The 21,022-nt window shown below is 37.0% G+C and overlaps 1 protein-coding gene across 2 annotated transcripts; it reads left to right on the forward strand.

Annotated features, from left to right (window-relative positions):
- Positions 1 to 237: 237 nt before the first annotated feature.
- On the forward strand, positions 238 to 20,181 carry TRA2B (transformer 2 beta homolog). Of its 2 annotated transcripts, XM_016200085.2 has the most exons (9): positions 240 to 406; positions 11,460 to 11,593; positions 12,623 to 12,785; positions 14,193 to 14,381; positions 16,154 to 16,269; positions 17,327 to 17,410; positions 18,216 to 18,275; positions 19,175 to 19,248; positions 19,768 to 20,181. In XM_016200085.2, the coding sequence occupies exons 1-9, from the start codon at positions 371 to 373 to the stop codon at positions 19,776 to 19,778; spliced, it is 867 nt and encodes a 288-aa protein (XP_016055571.1). In that variant the 5' UTR covers positions 240 to 370; the 3' UTR covers positions 19,779 to 20,181. The 2 variants fall into 2 exon arrangements, with proteins under 2 accessions (XP_087674375.1, XP_016055571.1); XM_087818249.1 differs by lacking the exons at positions 18,216 to 18,275; positions 19,175 to 19,248; positions 19,768 to 20,181 and adding an exon at positions 18,150 to 18,177 and having other exon boundaries at positions 238 to 406.
- Positions 20,182 to 21,022: the final 841 nt, after the last annotated feature.

Below are 21,022 nucleotides of genomic sequence, written 5' to 3' on the forward strand. Positions count from 1 at the left end.
CCACAGACGCCAACCAGGATGCTCGCTTTCCCGCCTCACAGACACACCGATGGGGGCAGGGCTCCGCGAAAGGTGGTGTCACGTCACATCCGGTTCGCCGTGCTCCTTTGCAGGACGGGGAAACGAACGCCGAGGGGCGGGGCCAACAAAGCGCGCGTTCCGAGAGGGGGCGGAGCCTGGTTAAAGATGCTGCGTCACATCCGGGAGAGTTAGAGCCCGTGTGGAGGCGGTGCGGAGCAGTCCGGTTCCCAGCGGCTTGGAAACTAGTTCGTTCTGGCAGGCTGCGGCGAGGCCTCTATAAAGAAGGAGCAAGAGGTTGACAGCTTCGAGTGAAGCACATCGAGCTGAGAGGCGGCAGCAGCTAGGAGTCATGAGCGACAGCGGCGAGCAGAACTACGGAGAGCGGGTACGTAGAGGTGCTGTAGGGGGCGGCTGTGTGGTCCCATCTTCTTACATCTCTTTCCAGGCCCATCGGCCTTGGACCGGGAGACGGGCTATTTCGGCTCCGAAGTCTAAGGCCCGGAGGATTGGAGTCGGGTTGAAAAAGCCTTTGTGGATAGTGTTTTTATTCGTGAAGAATGCCACAGGCAGGTTTATGTGGCCTCGTACGCGAGTCGGCGGTTTTTTCTGTTATAAGGGGGAGTAAAAATGGCCGCTGCGTCCCCTCGGTGTTGGGGGAGGGGAGCGGTATCTTGTTTCGCCGTTGCTCCTGCGAAGCCTAGCCGCAGCCATCTTGGGGTGGCGGGCTGGGCGCGCTGCCAAAGGCACAAAATGGCGGCGGAGCCGCGCGTCCACGCGGGCTGGGGTCGCACTTTACAGGGCTACTTGGAGAATTAGAAAAAGGAAAATGGCGTTCTTTGGGGTCTTTCACCTGGTTTTTAGGTTAAGAAAGGATCGTCTTATGGACCCAAAGGATGGAATCTATTGTGTTCTTGGGGCTTCTTTTAGGGTGGGGAGAACTAATCTGAGGTAGACTAAGTTCTCGGCCCGTTAGTTTGAGATTGCACTAGGGTTTTGTGTTAGGCCTACATGGAGCGCTTTTCTTTGGCACCGAAGGGGCTTTAAAACAAAAACTCGTTATCAGAGTATGCAAGTAAAACAGACCACTAGGTCTAAGATTTTCTTATTTTACTGAGTAGATATTTTTCCACGGGATTGTATAGGAGAAATTGGCAGGCAACAATTTATGGCGCCGTTATTTCCTTTGTTTCGAGGCATTCTGATTCTGTGGACCACTTGTGCCGGTCTTTTTTTTTTTCTTCTTCTTTTTAAAGTCTCCACCTCCCGGGTGTGGAGTTCGGCGAGGGTTGATTAAATTTCAGGAATAAAACAGTTCCCAGGTTTTAAACAGCCCGAAGTAAAGCTTGGCTGCTGGGTGTGGGTTTTAATGATGCAACAATGCAAGGCTTGCAGAGTCTTGCTTATTTGGAGATTAAGGAGAATTTGTTTTAAGGGTGATAAAAAGCACCATAGAACCAGATTTTTTAGCTTGATGGGAATAAGTTGGATGTTTTTACAGTCTTAGATTTTTCCCTTTCTGGTAGAGCCACCTTAAAAGTCTCGGTAATTGTCAGGTAAACCTTTTAAAATGCCTTAGCAAACTTGTGTAAATTTGAAGTGGTTTAAAAATAAACTATCTTAACTCCTGGTACATTAGCGAATTTACTGTGTAGCTTTGGCGCCAAATCTGGTTTGGTTGAGCTAATCAGGCCCCTCCTTTATACATTCAGGTAAATATTTCCTTTTTATGTTTTTACCCAAATATGTGTGCGATTATCTTTTTAAACTCTTGCTTTCTTAGGGTAAAAAAGTTTGAATTGGGCCCACGCGCTATAGCTGTGGCTTCTAGTTTCTACTAGTCGAATATACTATGAAAACTAGTCATTGGTATTTGGACTGAAAAGCAGATGGTAATTTTAAGTCCTCAGTGACTAAAGAAAAGAATCGCTGGGAACTTTGCACTGTTTAGGGACTGCAAAATGACTGGTTTCTGACTAGCAGAGCTCTTAGTTGAAAGCACCTGAGTATGTTACTTGTGGTGTGCTTGTGGAGGTGAAAATTTGCCCAAAGGAAAAGAGTGTATTTTACATAAGGGAAACAGTTGTTGTAGTAAGGTCCTGGTTCTTTGACAGGTCAAAAGGTGTGCCTTACTTAGAATTTTTCTTTAAGTGGACATATTTTCTTCTAGTAATATATGTATAGCAGTGGTTTTCACAACGCTGTTACATGGAAAATAGGTATTCACTAAATTGTGGAAGGAGAGAAAACTATAACATAATTTTAAGCTACATGTTAGAAAATTAATTTTTTTTTTTTTACTCAGGAGTCTTGACTTTTCCTGGAAGAGATTTCTAAACCTGAAGTTGTGGGATACTTCCATTTTGTTTGTTTTGGTGTTTTGTATGTTTGCTTTCCAACCAGTGGTTGGAACCTGAAGTTGTTAGAATAGACCTAAAACGTGTTTGGACTTCCAAAGAATGCTTGGCAAACCATAAAGGTCAGTAGAACAGTTAAATAAAATACCATAAAAAGGGCTAGGTAGATAGGACAGTCAGGTCTGATTAGCAAAAACTTCCTTTTGAAAGTGCCTGAAAGCAGTAAAACTGTATTCAGGCATGCAATCTTGGACATGCCTGTAGGCTATCAAACATTACACTAAAATATTTGTATTAGTGTAAATCACTAATACAAATCTCAGTTCAGCTGTCATCTTACCCCTCATTTATATAAATCTCTAATCCACTTTCTCACACCGTAAGTAACTCCAGAGATTCTCCCACCCCCATCCTTCAGACATTGGAAGTTGTTCCTCTCCTATACAGAATGGTTGTGTGTGTGTGGTACCTAAGTAATAAGTTATCCTCTTAGAACTTGTTTAGTGTGTCTCATTGTGTCTTGTTTTAAAAATGTACATAGGGTGCATTCTTGAATATTTGTGGTTCATGTCACAGTCATAAGGCAGAATCTACGTTTTACCTGGGATTTTTGTGTCAAAAGTTGATTTAAATTCAATAAATATGTCTCTAATTAGAGTTGACTCACCTGTTCTGGCCAAACCCATGCGAAAGTAAAGTTTTCCCATCTCCAAATTAAAGTATCTTCTGGGATTTCCAAAAATAGCCTGGGGGGGGGGCACAGGGGCTGACACCTTTGCCATAAGAGGTACTCTGTTAACAGTTATGTTACAATTTGATAGAATATTGGCTGTTTTTATAGAAGTAATGTGTTTGCAGTATAGGTGCTTTATATTTAGTCTTTCTTTCTACGGGCATGAGCAGTATCTGGATACCATCCCATCAAACTGCCTTTCAGATTCTGCAGTTTTTCTTTTCTTCTGCTTAATCTAGGCTGCTTTTTATATTCTTTGATTTAGCCCCAATTCCAAATTCTAATTTTCATAACTGAAACATCTCAATCTATTTCTTTTCTAGAGAACTGTAGCCATTGCACCAAATTCCTTTTAATAAAGGATTGAGTTTATGTGAGGTGGGAGAAACTAGTTTGCATTGTTTTGTTTCACTGTAAGTGATTAGGTATGAGTCTTTTGAAGAATGTTTTCATAATGTGGGCATTGTCTGAAACTAGAAGGTGGCATTTTTGAAACTGAAGTTCCAAGTGATTATAAGGTAAGTAATATTGGTTTTGTTGGAAAAAATTGATGAGGAATTCAGATGGTGAGAGATGTGTTAAATGGAATTCTTGTATATCCAGTTCCATTTATGGCCAATAAAACCCCAAACCTAAGTGATAAGTATTAATATTTTTATAGTTGACTTGACATTTTTGCTCAAAAGGACAGAACCACAATTGTGTATATCCTTTGTGCCTTAGCATTATGTCATTTGTTGATCCATTTTTACACATAAATTGTATTATTTTCTCACAGTGTATAGTGATGGGGGTTGATTGTTGTTTAGGAAATGTGTTTTACCTAGGTTAGTTTTGGGAGGGGTCACATTTAATTAGGTATTTTAAGTTTTGTTTTTAAAAGCTGCAAGCCAGGAAAAATTTCTTCTCCACAGCAAATGAAAGTCTTCAAGCTCCCAAAAATCTTTGCTTTGAATTGGGTTTTGGAGGTTACTTTCAGATTGTTACTTTTATCAACATATGCAGTCTAGTATGACAGCATGAGATGAGGGCCCCAGTTTTTGCTTTGATTTTTGTGTTTAGATACTAGATTAAACGGCAGTCTTCTGAAAGTCAAAAGGTATACTTAAACTTGCTTTTTGCTGGAAAGTACTGAATGTTTTATGAGTGTACTGTTTTTGCAAGAGATCTATCAAAAGCATGGGCTTAAAACTGAGGGGTTGTCAGATGGTGGTTTTTTTCAGAGCATATTCTCAGTCTGAGGATTTTTCTGTCCACCAAACCTGGTAGAGTGGCTGCAGAAAGATTAAATAGCCCTTAATAGTAATAAGAGTATTGACCATAATGGCAGGATTGATTTGCTCCCTCTCAATTTTTAAATAGTTTGAATTTTAGTTGTAACTCCTAGAATCGTTTTAACAGAAAATTGTGTTGATAATGGGACAAGTTGCTGCTTATTTCTAAGTAGGATCTCTTAACTAAGTAATTAGCTCAATAGTTGGTTTTCTGGTTTTATAAAGTGGCCACTTTTAGTAGCTAAGTTGAATAAATCTCATATTTACATTATTTAGTAGTGTATTTTGTAGTTCAAATACAAAATAAGGGAAAGGGTTGGGAAGGAGTAATGAAATAACAGAAGGAAGGCATCCATATTGAAAAGTTGTGATATCTAGGGCTTTGGCCTCTGTTCCAGTATCTTCTGCATCTAAGACCTGTATCTGTACCTACTCTTTAGGAGCCCTAAGAGGAAACCTGCTTGGGCATTCTGATTCCACGATTACATTTGTACTGCCAGCAAACTGTTCCCATTACATTTTAGTGATGGATAATAAAAGAAAACCAATTACTGTGACTCCCTTAAATAAAAAGCTATTTAAAATTTTTCCTGGGTTAAATAAACAATAATTGACTTTTTAAAACTATATTGAAAAATATACTTTCTTAGAAAAGACATCACAGCACTTCCACAATAGCCGTGGCTGTCTTTATGCCCAGATGGGTATAAAGACTTAACTTTTTTTTTTTTAATTTTTTTTTTTTTTTAAGAAAGCTTTATTTTTCCCAGAAAGAAAATAAAACTAGAAGAGGAAAATTGTTGACACTGAAACAAAAGGTCATAAGGTGAAATGCAGGAAAACTAGAGTGTTTTATGAGGGCATCATTTTGTTTAGGGTGTGGAACACACTATTATATTTTATTGATGTTAAATCTTTAGTAATTTCAGGAGGTGGGCTATAATTTTTCTCCATATTGCCACCTTTAAAAGCAGAATTTCTCCTTTGGACCACAGAAGATTTTAATATTTGTTCATTGAGGGGGGAAAGTTTACAACATTATTTGGAAACACCAATGTTGCATTCTAATTTGTATTGCTTTCCTTCATAGCTACTCGACTACAGTAGTTGGTTGACTTGGTTTTAGTTCTAAATTTAGTAGTTGGACCATTCATAATTTAAAATCTCACTAGAGCAGCTTTCTAGGGGTAGGTTGAACACTTTAACTATAATCCAAACTTTCAGGTTCCCTGACATTGTCTTTCTATAGAGCTTTTTAGATATGTGGTACAAAAATATGTGACATTAAATACCTTTCTCGACCTTATAAGACAAGTCACAATTTGTAAACCTTTCCAGCCCTGAGCCCTGTTATTGTACAAATGAATTTGTCCATGCTTTCCTTTCTTGCACTTTTGTATTAATGTGTCACTTTTTGACTGGAGTTGTGCTTTTGACACTTAACATATTTTCTATTGATGGATAAAATAAGAAGTGTGAAATGTAATTATAGTTCTTAAAAATGTTAGGTGAACAGTAAATGTTCAGTCGCGCACTTCACATTCAACTTAAGCATGATAAAGCTATTTGGAATAGACAAATGAGATTGATTACCATATATATTTTAGAACCAACAGGAAACTATATAGTTTCAGTTTTTTGAGCTGCATATTCTAGGTATTTTTTTAATCCAAAACAAGGGATTTTTTTTTTTCTAGTTTCAGTTTTGGCACTGGATTTTATCCTGGAGTTTTAAAATATTCTTCATCCTGTTCTTTTTCTATTAAGGTTAATGTTGAAGAAGGAAAATGCGGAAGTCGTCATTTGACAAGTTTTATAAATGAGTATTTGAAGCTCAGGAATAAGTGAAGCTGAAATTTGAAAAAATTAAAGAAAGAATGCATGCTAATTATCAGACCAGAAGTCCCACTTGTAGAATATTGAGCAATTTGTGTGAAGTGGGGAAGATGAAAGAAGTCAGAATTTGAAACGGAAGAATGAAGAAAAGAAATAAAAATGAAGTTAAGATAAGAAGTAATCTGGAATCAGAAAGCACTACGCTAAGTAATTACTAGTCTGTTTATGTGTCCCTGTATATTTTGCTAAACATGCATGCATTATTTGTTTAATAGAAGAAAATATATACAGGGTAAAGAAGTGCCTTCCAGGGGAAACGTTTAAATTAGGTAATTCTAATTTTAACTTATTAGACAAATTATATTGAAATGCAATTTTTAAAAAATAACCCTTTGTAGTCAAATACCAGGCAGGAATGAGCTCTCCAGCATGTATAACAGTTGGCTTCATGTTGTTTCCTCTAGATTTTTCCTCTTTCTAACTCTGCTGCTCCTGGGGCATGAATGAGTACCTCCAGAGTTGCAACTGGTAGTCTCTGCCACCCGCCTGGACTTTTACTATGCACTGACCCCTGCCCTCCAGTACTGAGGAATATACAGGGTGGGGCAAAAGTAGGTTTACAGTTTTGAGTATTTGAAAATTTGTTGTATTTTCCATAGGAACAACTGTAAACCTACTTTTGCCCCACCCTATATGGTAGGATGTTGTCAAGATTTTCCTAACGACTGTCACCAGGGTGGTTACAGAACCAAACCCTCAGAATCAAAGCAAAACGTTGAACAGGATACTTTTGGCATTTATGAAAAACATTAACTTCTTTACAGATGGCAATAGTGGAAAGCTATGACCACTTAGGTCCTAACTTTAAGATGCATGTGTACTAAATTCACAAGGATGATTCTTAATCCTTTTCTTTTTAATACTTATTCCAGCTGAATGACAAGAGTTACTACTAAAAATATAGTGGCTTCCCTTAGAATAAGGTGAGTCACACATGCAGGTGAACAGGTATCTAACTCAAAGTGGCAATAGTAGCAGGTGCTTCATTCTGAAATCAGCTTTATTTCTTTTTCTCATTTTCTGCTATTAACACTTAGCTATTATAATGATGTAAGAGGTATAGATTATAAAGTAGCTTTATTCTGGTCCCCACTCCCACTGTTATTGGGAGAATAAATCCAAAAGTTCTGTTATTTTCCTTTCTATGTGTTTTGTTTTAGCTGAATAGAAGAGTCAGATGGTTGTAATGATGTTACCTTCAGTTGGATGGAACAAGTACACATCAAAGTGTTACACTCAATGGTAGCCAACCAACAGCTGTCTTCTACTCTATTGGGGAAGCCAAGGTTATCACTTCTCTCTGAAATGAAAAACCTAAACAACTTTGCCTCTCGCCTGAAACCTATATAATTTTATTGACCTATGTTACCCCCAATAAATTCAGTTACAACTTTTTAAAAAAACTTTCCTCTGAGAGTTGTCAGATCCTGCTCATCGAAAAAGTGGCTTAAGTTGCATTTCTAGAGGGATCCCATTTTCTGAGATGATAGGGCCTATTGTCAATGTGAAATTGGCCTTTTTATAGTATTTCTGTATCTTGCAAGGAAGGTGGAATTTTCCATTTATAGGAGGCAGTTTCCAGCATTTGCTTTGCCCCATTACTGCTTTGTAAAATTTTTTGCCGCATACAAACTAATGACATTAATAATGTTAACTTTGCATTCTGAATTACTTCACCAGTTAGGCAGAGAGTTGAGGTAAAAGTGATGTGAATGGGTATTTCTATTCAAGCCCATGGATTCTTTATTAGGAGACCTGAAAGGTCCTTGGGGTCCAAAAGAGAGAAGACTTACTAGCCCTCAAAGGGGAAGAAGGCAGTTTAGGGTTTGATTAAAGGTCCTAAGGTAGATAAAGGGTGAAAATAAATATTGATGTTATTTGACCATATCATCCATTCAGGTGTTTGTTTCCATGGGGGGGGGGGTATTGGGGAGGTAAGAGGGAGGGACAGGCCTCCAGTCCTGGGCAGTAAGGTACATGCCCCAAGAGGGCTGATAAATGCTGGGTGTGGGGCAGGTGGAACACAGAGAGAACACAAACAAGGTTCCAGGAATATGCCTTTGCCAAGGAAAACCAGATAGGTAGGGTGCATAAAACTTTAGAAGTTGACTAAATCAGTGAGCCTTAACAAGCATCATAAACGTGTGTGGTGCTTTTAAGAAATGTAGATACCCAACTCTAGACCTACTAAAATCAACTTCAGGTAGGGGATTTGCATTTTTAAATGCTGTGTAGGTTTATAAGAGCCAGTTTTAAATCTGATTTACTGCATCCAGTTTTTAAAATAATTCAGGAGAAACCTAGCAATTGGATGGTTGTTTCCACTTCTGTCACCTTTTTCAAAAGTTTTTCTAAAGTATTACTGCCTTCTCAGAAAAGGGAGGTGGAGATTAAGGTGTTTTGTTAGACGGCTGAGTTTATTTTTTCCTGGTGTGTTCCCTGTAGGTCCTATGTTTGTATAGGACTAAGATCCAGTCTATAAGAATTTAATTCCTTAAGCAGCTTCAGGGGGGTTTTATCTTTATTTTAATTATGCTCATCTTAGTTCGTGTTCCTTTTCTTTTAAGGTGTTGATGTCAGTCCAGAGTAGTGCTTCTTCTGGTAGGTTTTAATATGTTGGCACCTGTAGTTTTGTCAGCCGAGAGTGGACTTCGAGTTTCCTTGTGTGTAGAGGGTTTTCCTAGCTGGTTTTACAGATTTGCCTGTGGATTAAGGTTTAAAGTTAACTATGTGCTTTCAGATTTGGCTAATAATTTTAGATCTCATTTCTCTTAGGCTAAATTTCCTTGCATGTATTTCCAAACCAGCTAATGGCCAGCATAACTACAAAAGGGTTTAACTTCTTTAAGAATTTCCCTGATGAAAAAAGTTGGAGGCATTGTTTTTAGCTGTTAGCCTAACCAAGTATCAGTATAGAAGGGGAAATTTTTGCTTTCTGGTGTTTCCCCTTTTCCTGATTGAAGAAGTGATTTCTCACAGGATATCTGCATATGCTAGTTAGTTTCAGAGGCTGAGTGAAAAGTCTTATAATTTCACAGCTACTGCATCTCTGACTCTTGACCTGATAAGAATTTCATGGGGGGAAATCTACAGCTTAGAAATACTTTCTCTTCTCTTAGTGGACAGACCGGTAAAAAGCATTTCAGCTGTTCTATTTAATGAAGCAAGAGGCTTTTTAAAGGAGGAGGATCTTGACTTTACCCTCTCTTCCTTTCTACTCAGATCTCTAGGCTGACAGGCTTCAGTTAACTGCAATAGCTTTGTCGGTAATCTTTTAACTCTTACTGTGAAGCACCCACATTCTGCTCTCCCTCCAGAGCAAGTTGTTTTCTTTGGTATCCATTAAAGGTTATAATTGTTCCATGACATAATTGTTCTAACAGTGTAATAAAGGCAGTTAGTACCTTTTGGGTCCCTATTACTATCTTCTAAATTAGTTTTTGCCTGTGGTAGAAACTATGCCCCCATTTTTTGAAAGCAACTTTGTCCAATTAAGAATGCCATCTTTTTCTTTGGCTCTCTTTACAGTCACTCGTGGAGGGAAGGAATGGAAAGTTTCACATTTCATGTCACATCACACCATGTTATAATGACTTTGAAATGTTGGAAAGTTTCTAAAGTTGTTTTGGGCCTAGAGACCAAAACTCATTTTACTGGCTGAGTTAACTCTTCCCTGTTCTAATCTTCAAATTGTAATGTCTCTTCATTGTGCATATGAACTTTTTTCCTCTGAATGTCATAGGAAAAAGGGTCCTCCAAATTTTCTCCATTGTGCTGTAAATCCAGAACATAGTCTAAAATGTTTGGGGCTATAATTTTAAAGTAATCTTGTGTCCTCTTTTTTTCTTTTATCTTTTTTTATGAATAGCCTGAATATACTAAAGGTCTACCACACAGGGTGGTTGGTCTCTTTATGATAACGTGTATCCAGCATCTTCAACATCTGTTCTTACCTCTACAGTAATGTTGGTTCCTTTTGAGCCTGGCCATTTTTGCTCTATCTTGGGTGGACTCACTGGACTTCATGCCTTTTAATTTGTCTAAGATTGGATAACTTGAAATAAAGGTTGTCTTGCTTGATGATCCTTAGTTAGCTATCAGTAGTGCGAGTGTAGGTGTTCTCTATCCAGTTTTCTGTTGCTGCAGCTTGGCAGAATGCTTCTCTGGTTCCACTACTAATTATATATGTATAATTAGTGAACTGCAGGTTATCCTATTTACCCATTCCATTGCTAGTTTTTGTTTTGAGAGAGATCTGTCTTTTGCCTCACTGACAAGCCCTAGTTTTGATTGGGAAAGCTATGGGTATATAGCGTATACCTAGATTTGGGTTTTGTCTGTAATTCCTGGATTCCCTTTCTGAGCCTAGATTAGAAGCTCCTAATTTAATGTTCTGGTGTTAATAGGTACTTTAAATAGCTTTTCTAGCTTGTTTTCTGGTTGCCCTGGCTCATCTCCATTTAACAGAGGAAGCTATAGCGCTCTGGCACCTTCTCTACTCTTACCTTTGCACAGTTCACTGCCTTTCTGCTGTAGCTCCATCTGATTTCTTTAAGGGTCTTACAGGGCCTCCCACCATGGTTAGATGGAACAGGGTCTTATCTCTCTAGTGTCCTTCAAGCTGGTCCTTGCTTTCCACTAGGCTTTCTACATTTCTCTAGGATTTGAAAAGATGGTCCTTGTCTCTTCCCACTGAATAAAAAATATAATTTGAAAAGCTGAGGTCTTATTTAAAAAATCAAAAGCATTTTAAAAAGTAAGTTTTATGAATTTCATAGGGTTTTGGTTTTGTTGGTGGTAACTTGATTGAAATAGGTATAAAAGGATAGATATCATAGTTATTAATAAGGTTCTTTCTCACCCTAGTCTTTATGGAGTAACATTCCCTAAACACAGTCCTTGGACAATCCCTCAGCTGCTTGGCTTTGACACCCCTTTCTGAAGGGAGTGGGGTCAGTTAACTCTTACCCCTGCTCCAAAAAGGTGGAAGTTCAAGTTAATCTACTTAAGTCAGTTGGAGCAATGTAACTGTTATACCAGGTATATTCAGTTCTGCCCTTACCTGTGTTTTCTTATCTTGGAAGGGGATTGCTTTCCCTCACCATTTATCTCACAGCAGCTTATTTGTTTTTAAAGTTGCCCAGAAAGTATACAAATTAAACTTTTGACATCTACGTGTAGGAATCCCGTTCTGCTTCCAGAAGTGGAAGTGCTCATGGATCTGGGAAATCTGCAAGGCATACCCCTGCAAGGTCTCGCTCCAAGGAAGATTCCAGGCGTTCCAGATCAAAGTCCAGGTCCAGATCTGAATCTAGGTAAGAAAGACTGTCTTGGGATTTCCTTCTGTTACTCTTAGCTTTGAAATTGGTGTGAGGTTTGTGAACTAGGAAGATAGAGAGGGTTAGATCATTTGTTGGCCTGTATAATATTGTTACTAGAAATGAACTTAAAACTTCTGGGAGACCGAAGACTACGTTTAGTGGTTACGAACCTGGGCTTTTAAGTTAGTTAGGCTTCATATCTTCTCTGTTTTTTCCTGGCTTGGGCAGATTACTTAACTTTTTCCTACCCTAGTTTCCTTATCTACTAAGGCAAGTTAGTAATAGTACCAGTTCTTCAGAATTGTGAGGATTCACTATGAGTTTAAGTAAACTGTTTATTACTATGGCAAATACACTGCAGAACATTGGCGTTCAGTCACTGCAATTTTTAATAGTCTAGTGTTACTACATGTTCGTATAAAACAAAAATAATACCACACGTACTTTTTTTTTTTTTAACGGTCAAGAGTAGGCCATACATCCTGGTTTGCTCAGGACAGCCTCAGTATATGCCTGTTAACAGGCATAATTAGCAGCACCTCTTCTCTTTTACAATGTGTCCTTCCGGGTTTACATGACAATTCAGATTATCGCTATCTAGTTCAGAGTAACTGGTTGATTTTAAAACACTGCTGGAGGGAACTACTGTCATGTTGATTTTATCTTAAGTGAATGGTGGGCATAATGAGAGCAGGAAAATAGGGTGGTATTCTGAGAGGGGGGATATAGATCAAGCTAGTGTGGGTGGATGTGTTCTGATATTCAAAATATAATTGAATGTGTTCGTTTTAAGAATTGTTGGGCAAGAGCTAGTGGTTTTGGAACTCTTCCTAGCGGAGCTGAATTGACTACTGATACAGGGGGAAAGTATTGATACCCTTACCCCAGATAGTATCGTGTTAGTATATGCCTGGATTGAGTTTCGTCTTCCAGAGTTTAACTCTAGAATAGAATATTAAAAGAATTGAAAGCAGTGTATCTTGTCAGCTATTGAGTCGTGACCTTGAAGCTTTTGTTTTGCAGGTCTAGATCCAGAAGAAGTTCTCGAAGGCATTATACAAGGTCACGATCTCGGTCTCGCTCCCATAGAAGATCCCGTAGCAGGTCTTACAGTCGAGATTATCGAAGACGTCATAGCCACAGTCATTCTCCCATGTCTACTCGCAGACGTCATGTTGGGAATCGGGTAAGGTGAAAAATATTCTGTGGTTTTGAAGCAATGGACTATAAAACCACTTAGTACAGTCCTGTCTTTTTTTTCTAAGAACTGATTTTATTTGACAGTGACGCATTGACGGTGAATACACGAGTTACCTTTTGAGGCTTTTTAGTGTTTTGAGAAAATCTCTTTTTAAAAGGTATCCCGCTCCTGGCCAGGTAGCTCACTTGGTTAGAGTCGTCCTGAATATGCCAAGGTAGTAGTGGGTTCCATCCCTGGTCAAGGCACATAACAAGAATAAACCAATGAATGTATAAATAAGTGGAGCAACAAATTGGTTTCTCTCTTTCTCACCCCCTGCCCCCAATATTCCCCTCCGTCTCATTCTTTTAAAAATTAGTAAATAAAAGGGTGTCACCCATGTAATGATCTACAATTTGGGCTATCATTCACATTTAAGTATGTTGTTACATCGGTAACTCAGCACATCAAATAAAAAATCTCCATATAACTAATGCTATAACTTTAGTCCATCACATCATATAACATCTATATATATGTATATATATCTGTTCAATACTCAGGTTACTCAAGTTTTCTGGGTAGTTTTAATACCTTTTACATAATGCTTTTTTATTTAATTGTAAGCAAGTTTCTTCAGGTAGTAAGGCTTTTTCTTCTCCATGAGAGGTTTCAAATGAGGTGGCATTTAGTGTGTTTATATTGTGATTTTATTGTATAATCTAAATGGTTTTGGGGGAGGGTGTTTGATAGTGGAATGGAATTTAGAGTGAATGTGTGGGGGGGGATGAAAACTTGGGGTAAATTCATTATGGCAACTGGAATGTCAGCAAGATGTTGCTCGTTTTTCTTTATTATGATTGTAAGCAAGCTGCTTAATACCTGTTAAAACAGTTTAGTACACATCTTTATGACTTCATTTGTGTTTTATGTGAATAGTTTGTGTATGTAATGTTTCTAAAAATAGAATCTAGCCTAGCATGCCCTATATCTTTGGCAGTTCAGAGCATTCTATTGTATGGGTGGTATATCTTAATTCAGCATTTTAATAGTTTGACATTTCTCTCACTTGTAGAGACGGTGCTATTCTGATTATCCTTATGTATACATATTGTGAATGTGGACATTTCTTAGAATAAAGTCAAGTTGCCCACCAGTCTCCCCCAAAAAAGTTAGTTTTCTTTTCCAGTAGTATGTGCCCCCTTTTCCCTCCATTTAATTCTAACGTTGAAATTACTCCTGTTGTAATCCTTTCTGCTCGTTCTTGCTATAACACATTCCTACTTAAAGTGTTTAGTAGTCTGTTTATTATTTACTTTATTGGTAGTGACACTTTTGGCAATTTGTTTATGGTTTTCTTATTTGATTTATGACAAAGTTTTAAAAGTTTAAAATTCATTTTTCTGTTTTTAGGCAAATCCTGATCCCAACTGTTGTCTTGGAGTGTTTGGACTGAGCTTGTACACTACAGAAAGAGATCTAAGAGAAGTATTCTCCAAATATGGCCCCATTGCTGATGTGTCTATTGTATACGACCAGCAGTCTAGACGTTCAAGAGGATTTGCCTTTGTATATTTTGAAAATGTAGATGATGCCAAGGAAGTAAGTAAAAGCATACCTGTGCCTTGTAAAATAGTTCTATTGTAAACTCTTAAGTACTTGAGTAAGAACAGTTTTTTTATATTGTGGATAGGATGCATAAATGTAGCTTAAAGGAGCATTCTTCTGGGAACAGATTGAAGTCAGTAATACTTTGACATTTTTCAACCTTTTATTATGGAAAATTTGAAATATATACAGACTAACAAAAAAAGTAGGGCTTGGGGCAATTGATTCACTCTTCCTCCCCCTGTATACTTAATGTCTGGCCTGCTGTACTCCAACTTATTCACCTGCCACTACCACAACATTATTTTGGAGTAAATTCTGACATAGCACTTCATATATGACTGTTTCCAGGTGTGGTGTGTGTGTGTGTACGCACACACACTAAATATAGTTATCTAAAATATAAGGATACTCTAGAATATTTACTCTATTTACGATGAGCCATTTTCTACAATAGAGAAGAACATTTAAAAATTATATGACTCAAGAAAAAGGAACTGATTTGAATATATATTAACAAAGTGATTTTATAGTTTAGATACTAATTGACTTGAGGCAGAATGTAGGAAGTAAACTTGTATGTAGACTAAGTTTATAGCGTGAATATGGGCCACATTTTAAGAATTTTGACTTCACTTGCATATGGGTAATAGCTGAAGTCATCTCCAAGGGCCCTATAAGGAAAAGTTTGGGAAACTGATAAACCATCTGAGGTCAGTGTTGAGATTAGGAATTCAGCTCTAGATAAAATTATATAGTAGTTTTATGAAAAGTAAACTAATTTTTGAAAACAAAAGAGTAACCTGAACTACTAAAGGAAGAATGGAAAGCTAAATGAAAGTAATTATGATAGATGACTAAAACTTGAGAGATTTGAAAGGATGGTTTACAATGTCATTCAGCTTAATTTTAGTAATGATTGGTACCCAAAGATACTTTTTTGCTACAGGACCACAGTTAGCTTTTTGAGAAATAGAATATTTTGTATCTGAATCAATAGTATCAGAAACTAGCTTCTGAGGCCTTAAACTTCAAACTAGAAGATAGCATAATTGGAATTAGAAATTAAAATCTACTTACATGGAGGGGTGTTCTTTAAATGGTGAGCAAACTGCAAAGTCTTTGGAATAGGATTTATTTTGCTTTGAGGTGCATACTGTTTCAATGACTGTATTCTAGATGAAGGAACTATATGTAGCTGTCTTCCAGCTTTTTACTTCCATAGCAGAGGTCCATCAACTTTTCTGTTAAAAATTAGTAAAAATTTGAAGCCTTGTGAGCCATTAGGATATCAGTCACAACTTTTCAATCCTGCCCTTTGTAAACAAAAGCGGCCATAGGCAGTTTGTAAAGTAATGACTGGGGCTTCATCACAATAAAGCATTTATGGCCATTGAAATTTGAATTTCATGTAATTTTCATTTATCACTCCTAGCTATTTCACATCTTAGTTTATGGTTCAGTTTGCCAAATATGTACTGCTTTAGAGCTAGAAGCACTGGAAATTTGCTATTAAATAGTATAATTGCTTCAATTCATGGTTTAAATTTCCCACTGTGGCTTTTTTGATAAACTTTTCTGAGTTTCATGGCTAGCTTTTTAAAATTTAATAGGGGAAACAAAGTTGTTGTAGGCCATAATGTTCTGCCAACATTAAAATTATTTAATTCATCTAAATGAAACATCAGTCAGACCTTATTTATAGATATTGGATAGTTTGTGACTTTGTCCAGGGTGTATATGATGACTTAATGTGTTTTTTGAAGGCAAAGGAGCGTGCCAATGGAATGGAACTTGATGGACGGAGAATCAGAGTTGATTTCTCTATAACAAAAAGACCACATACCCCAACACCAGGAATTTACATGGGGAGACCTACCTAGTAAGTTTATTTTCAAGGTAGAAATTTTATTGATTCTGTTTGTTCACTTCCTCCAAGAAATACATGTACTGCGGGGAAATCTTTGGCATTTCATCTAGTCTTGCCATGGTATAAATCATTTTTCCTGTTTTTTTTTAAACTGGCTAAAACTATTTGATAAAACATATTCAATGGAAACATGCTGTTGATGGCACAAATTCTGGTTGACAACATTACATAGATCCCATCCCACTTTATCATAAGACATGCCATATATTTGACTTTTCCAGGCTAATTAAATATTTCTGATTTAGACGTTTCCCCAGAATGGAAACTTAACCATTATAGTTAAAATCAAGTTTTAAATAATACTTAAGTTCATTCTTTAGTTTTCGTTTCCTTAAGCAGAGTGGGAAACACGGACTTTAGTTTTTCCACTGAACAGACAGTTCTCATTTGTCATCCTTCTTACCAGTGTGTATATTACTGACTGCTCTGAATTGAATTCATTTTTAAATTTAAAAATAATGCTCTTATATAAGGTAGAGAATTGTACCATAATGACCATATTCTGATAGGCTGAACATTTTCCCTCTCTCAAAACTGTATTACCATATTTATTTTCCTCTAGGGAAAAATGTGGTATTGGCAAGTTAAAGTTAAAAGCAAATTAGTAGGATATGTGTGCCTCTTTAATGAAAAGATTTTTTTAAATGTATGTACCTTGTTACAAGGGAAGAAAATAAGCATTGTTTATCCACTAACAATTAGAATTCAAATGGAAGTAATACTCATTTCCCAGTTGATTTATAGCAGGCCTATATGAAATTTTTGCCCAGAAGAAGAGAGTAGAGAGATCACACTTGAAGCAATTTCCCAGTCATGTCCTAAAGAGCTTGGCTGTGCAGGTTCTGTTACTATTAAGCTCCAAATGAGCATGGCATTCCTTTGCTACTGTTAACAAATATCTGAATAGTTTTTAACAGCAAAAGTTACTTTTTTTTTTTTTTAAGTTATCTATCCTAGAAAGATAGGAATGACCACTTGATATTTTATGAAGATATATTATTATTCACAGTGGCAGCTCACGCCGCCGTGATTACTACGACAGAGGATACGATCGAGGCTATGATGATCGGGACTACTATAGCAGATCATACAGGTAAGTTGAATAACACATTTTCTGGGTATGTCTAATGTATAATACACTAAAAGGCAGGTAAAAATGCTTTTTGGAAGAGCCCATAAAAGTATTTAAGAACAATAATTTTGTATTAATGCTGAGAGTTTGTTCGTTACCCAACTATTGATAAATTTTTAGGGGGTTGGTAGGGAAATGCCTCTCATACTTGAAAAACAAGACATCTCTTTGAGAATACTTTCAAAGATAAAAATGAAGGGCAAGTTTATTTTAGCAGAACCAGGTAATTTAGAACTTGCCTTGTCAAAATGTAAATTGTTTAGTAAGTATTGGCCACAGTAGTAATCCATGATACCTTATTTTGGTGTGATGTTAGGGTGTGGATATCTTTTTTTATGCCCACGATTTGGTAACATTTTAAGAAGTTGACAATTATTGATGCATTACTATCTTATAGAAGTGCTCCTAAGGTTGCCCTGAAATTATCCAGCGTCTTTAGAGTCCTTTTGTTTTAAGTGGCACTTGAGGGATTGTTTCGTGGAAGCTGAGAATATTATTAAAATGGTAGCTTTGATTTTTATTTTCATTAACGAGCATTTACTTAGAAATATCCTTTGTTCTAATGATACATGTTTTAGCCACCAGAGTGAGCTCTAAGCCAGTTTATTAAAAGGGTGGCAAAAATAGCTCTTTATCACTTTACTTACAAGAAACGACTTTTCACTTTTCTTTTTTTGTTTGTTTTTTTTTTTTTTTCCAGTTTTACTGTATGAGTTGTGTATTCTTTCAATAACTCATTAAAACGAATGAATTTCTGCCTTTACAGAGGCGGAGGAGGCGGAGGCGGAGGATGGAGAGCTGCTCAAGACAGGGATCAGATTTACAGGTATGCCGGAGAGGGTTTAAAATCTGTACAGTAGTAGAGATGGCTCGTGTGAAGACACTCTGTTACTAGTCTTTTGGTAGTTAGATTATAAGTCTCGTCACAAAATTGGATTGCATGAAGTTCATAAAATATTGTAACTGGCCCCAAGCGATGTCTGTTTGTTTTTGTTTGCAGAAATTAGGCTTTTACTCAGTGATACGGTTTTGTACTTTAATGAGAGAATGATGGTATGAGGTTATTGATAAAGAGCCCATGATATTTTTAGTCTCTGTTCCTGGTAGCTTTCCTCTTGTGCTACATTTTCTTTGTTGGTTTTTTATAATAAGTGTCTCAGAATACGTATGTGAACACAAGTCAGTCTTGCTTACACAAAATGAAATTGCTTTGATGCACTAATGAAATTTGTTTTGGGTGTGGTTCCTGAGGGTGTGTTTGGAATTAGTGGAAAAGGACTTCTTTTTTTATATATATTTTATTTAATAGAATTTTAAATGGGTTAGCAGATTATCGATGGATGAAACACAGCAAGGAGTATTTGACTTCTGGTAGTTTGTTTTGTTTAATATAATAAATCTTTATTGATTTCGGAGAGAGATAGAAACATCAATGATGAGAGAGTCATTGATTTAGCCCACAATGCAAGTATGTGCCCTCACCAGGAGTTGAACCCTGATCACCTGGATCCTAGGTCGACACTCAGCCGCTGAGCCACACCCAGCTGGCTGACTTCTGGTAGTTTTGAGTGATCAGACCTTGAAATCTCATGACTAATGCAAAATTTCTGAGGGTCAGTGGTGGCTTTCTAGTTTAGAAACAGATAAAGGGATTGTGTATGATCTTTATCATTTCGTCTGATTGTGATCTGTGGAGTCTTAGACTGTCTTTACATTTGTTTACAGAAGGCGGTCACCTTCTCCTTACTATAGTCGTGGAGGATATAGATCACGTTCCAGATCTCGATCATACTCACCTCGTAAGTTTTTATTTCGATATTATTTAGTTCATATGTTGTAATAGTATGGCTTGCCCTAACTTATCAAATGACAGCACAGTGTTTCTTTTGCAGAGAAAGGTTTAATTCAAGTAGTTGAATCATAAGTATATATCCCCCAAACTTTATTTATAGGATTCCAGAACGTGTGAAAACAACCCTTAGAATCTTGTTGCTATTTAAAATACTAAATGTATATACTGTCACCATTTGTAGCTTTTCTTTTTAAGTAGTGCTTAATTTTTGCACAGCTTGGGAACATATGAGTGACTTAAAACCTTAGCTTAGATTGAGTTATGCTTCCCAGTTCTATTGTTTCACATTGGTTCTCATTTCTAGTGCAACTCTTGTGTGAACATCTTCCTCTATTTTCACAGAAGAAATCTGGTACATAGGAATGTCTGAGTGGCAGAATAATCTAAAATTCTCAACACTAAAGTATACTTGATAATCAGTTCTCTCAGTAATGATGCCTTTTCCCCCCCCCGCCCTCAATTCCAGGTCGCTATTAAAGCATGAAGCTGAAGACTTTCTGAAACCTGCCCTAGTTTGGATATTGTTTGTGGACAATATTTTTATTGTCTCCTGTTTAAAAAGTGAACAGTGCCTAGTGAAGTTAGGTGACTTTTACACCTTTTATGATGACTACTTTTGGTGGAGTTGAAATGCTGTTTTCATTCTGCATTTGTGTAGTTTGGTGCTTTGTTCAAAGTTAAGTGTTTTCAGAAAAGTATGTTTTGCATGTATTTTTTTACAGTCTAAATTTTGACTGCTGAGAAGTTTTTATTGTACAAAACTTCATTTAAAAGGTTTTTCTACTGAATCCAGGGTATTCTGAAGATCGAAGCCTGTGTGTAAAATGCTACCAAATGGCAAAGAGCAACAATAAAGTTTGATTTTTACTTTTCTTTCTAACATCAGTGCTTAGCAGAACTGTTCAGATTAGGTTGTCAGTAGTAAATTTGAAGACAAAAAATGCCCATTTTCCTTCAGTCCATGGAACATACCATACTTAATATACCTGCAGCTAAGTGTTAAAAATTATGCTCTGTAACTCAGTACTGCTAGTATTAGAACTAACAATACAGCAAATGCTTAATGCTTATATTAATGTGGATTTGTCAGCCTTTATGTAATCTGTATTATATATAGCAGGGAGTAAGAAAAGAGTTACACAATGTATGGTTTTAAAAGGCTATTAAAGCTGTTATAAGGGGATAATGGTATTTCAACTGGTTATCAGCAAGTGACAATACATTCCACCACAAATGTACTCTTCATTCTAGCTTTTAGACTATATGGAAAAAACTGGGTGCTTTGGAGCTTGGGAAAAGAGAAGGGAACACTACTGTGTTGTGGATGAACTGAAGACTGCCTGTTCATTTTTTAAATATTATTTCCGGTCCTTTGCTTACCAGAGGAGGCCCAATTTCACTCAAATGTTCTGAGAACTGTGTTAAATAAATGCAAATGAAAAGTAAAAGGCTGGTACAACTCAGTTTACAAAGATTTTATTTTAACCTTGTTACTTATAATTAGCTCATTTATAGTTTTTAGTCCCTTGGGCCTGAGGTATATATTTGGTGCTGGGCTTTTTTGTTTTGATGTTTTTTAAACCAAGCATAAATTATGTATTCCTGCAAAATATGTTGAGTGAGTAACTAGATGCAGGAGTGATCATCTCCACTTGGGGGTGGTATTGTTAAATAACTGTAGTCTTCACCCTTGCCCTGATGGTGCCTGAAATGCATGTTCT

The sequence above is a fragment of the Miniopterus natalensis genome, chromosome 6, assembly GCF_054644295.1.
Source record: "Miniopterus natalensis isolate mMinNat1 chromosome 6, mMinNat1.hap1, whole genome shotgun sequence".
Classification (NCBI taxonomy): Eukaryota; Metazoa; Chordata; class Mammalia; order Chiroptera; family Miniopteridae; genus Miniopterus; species Miniopterus natalensis.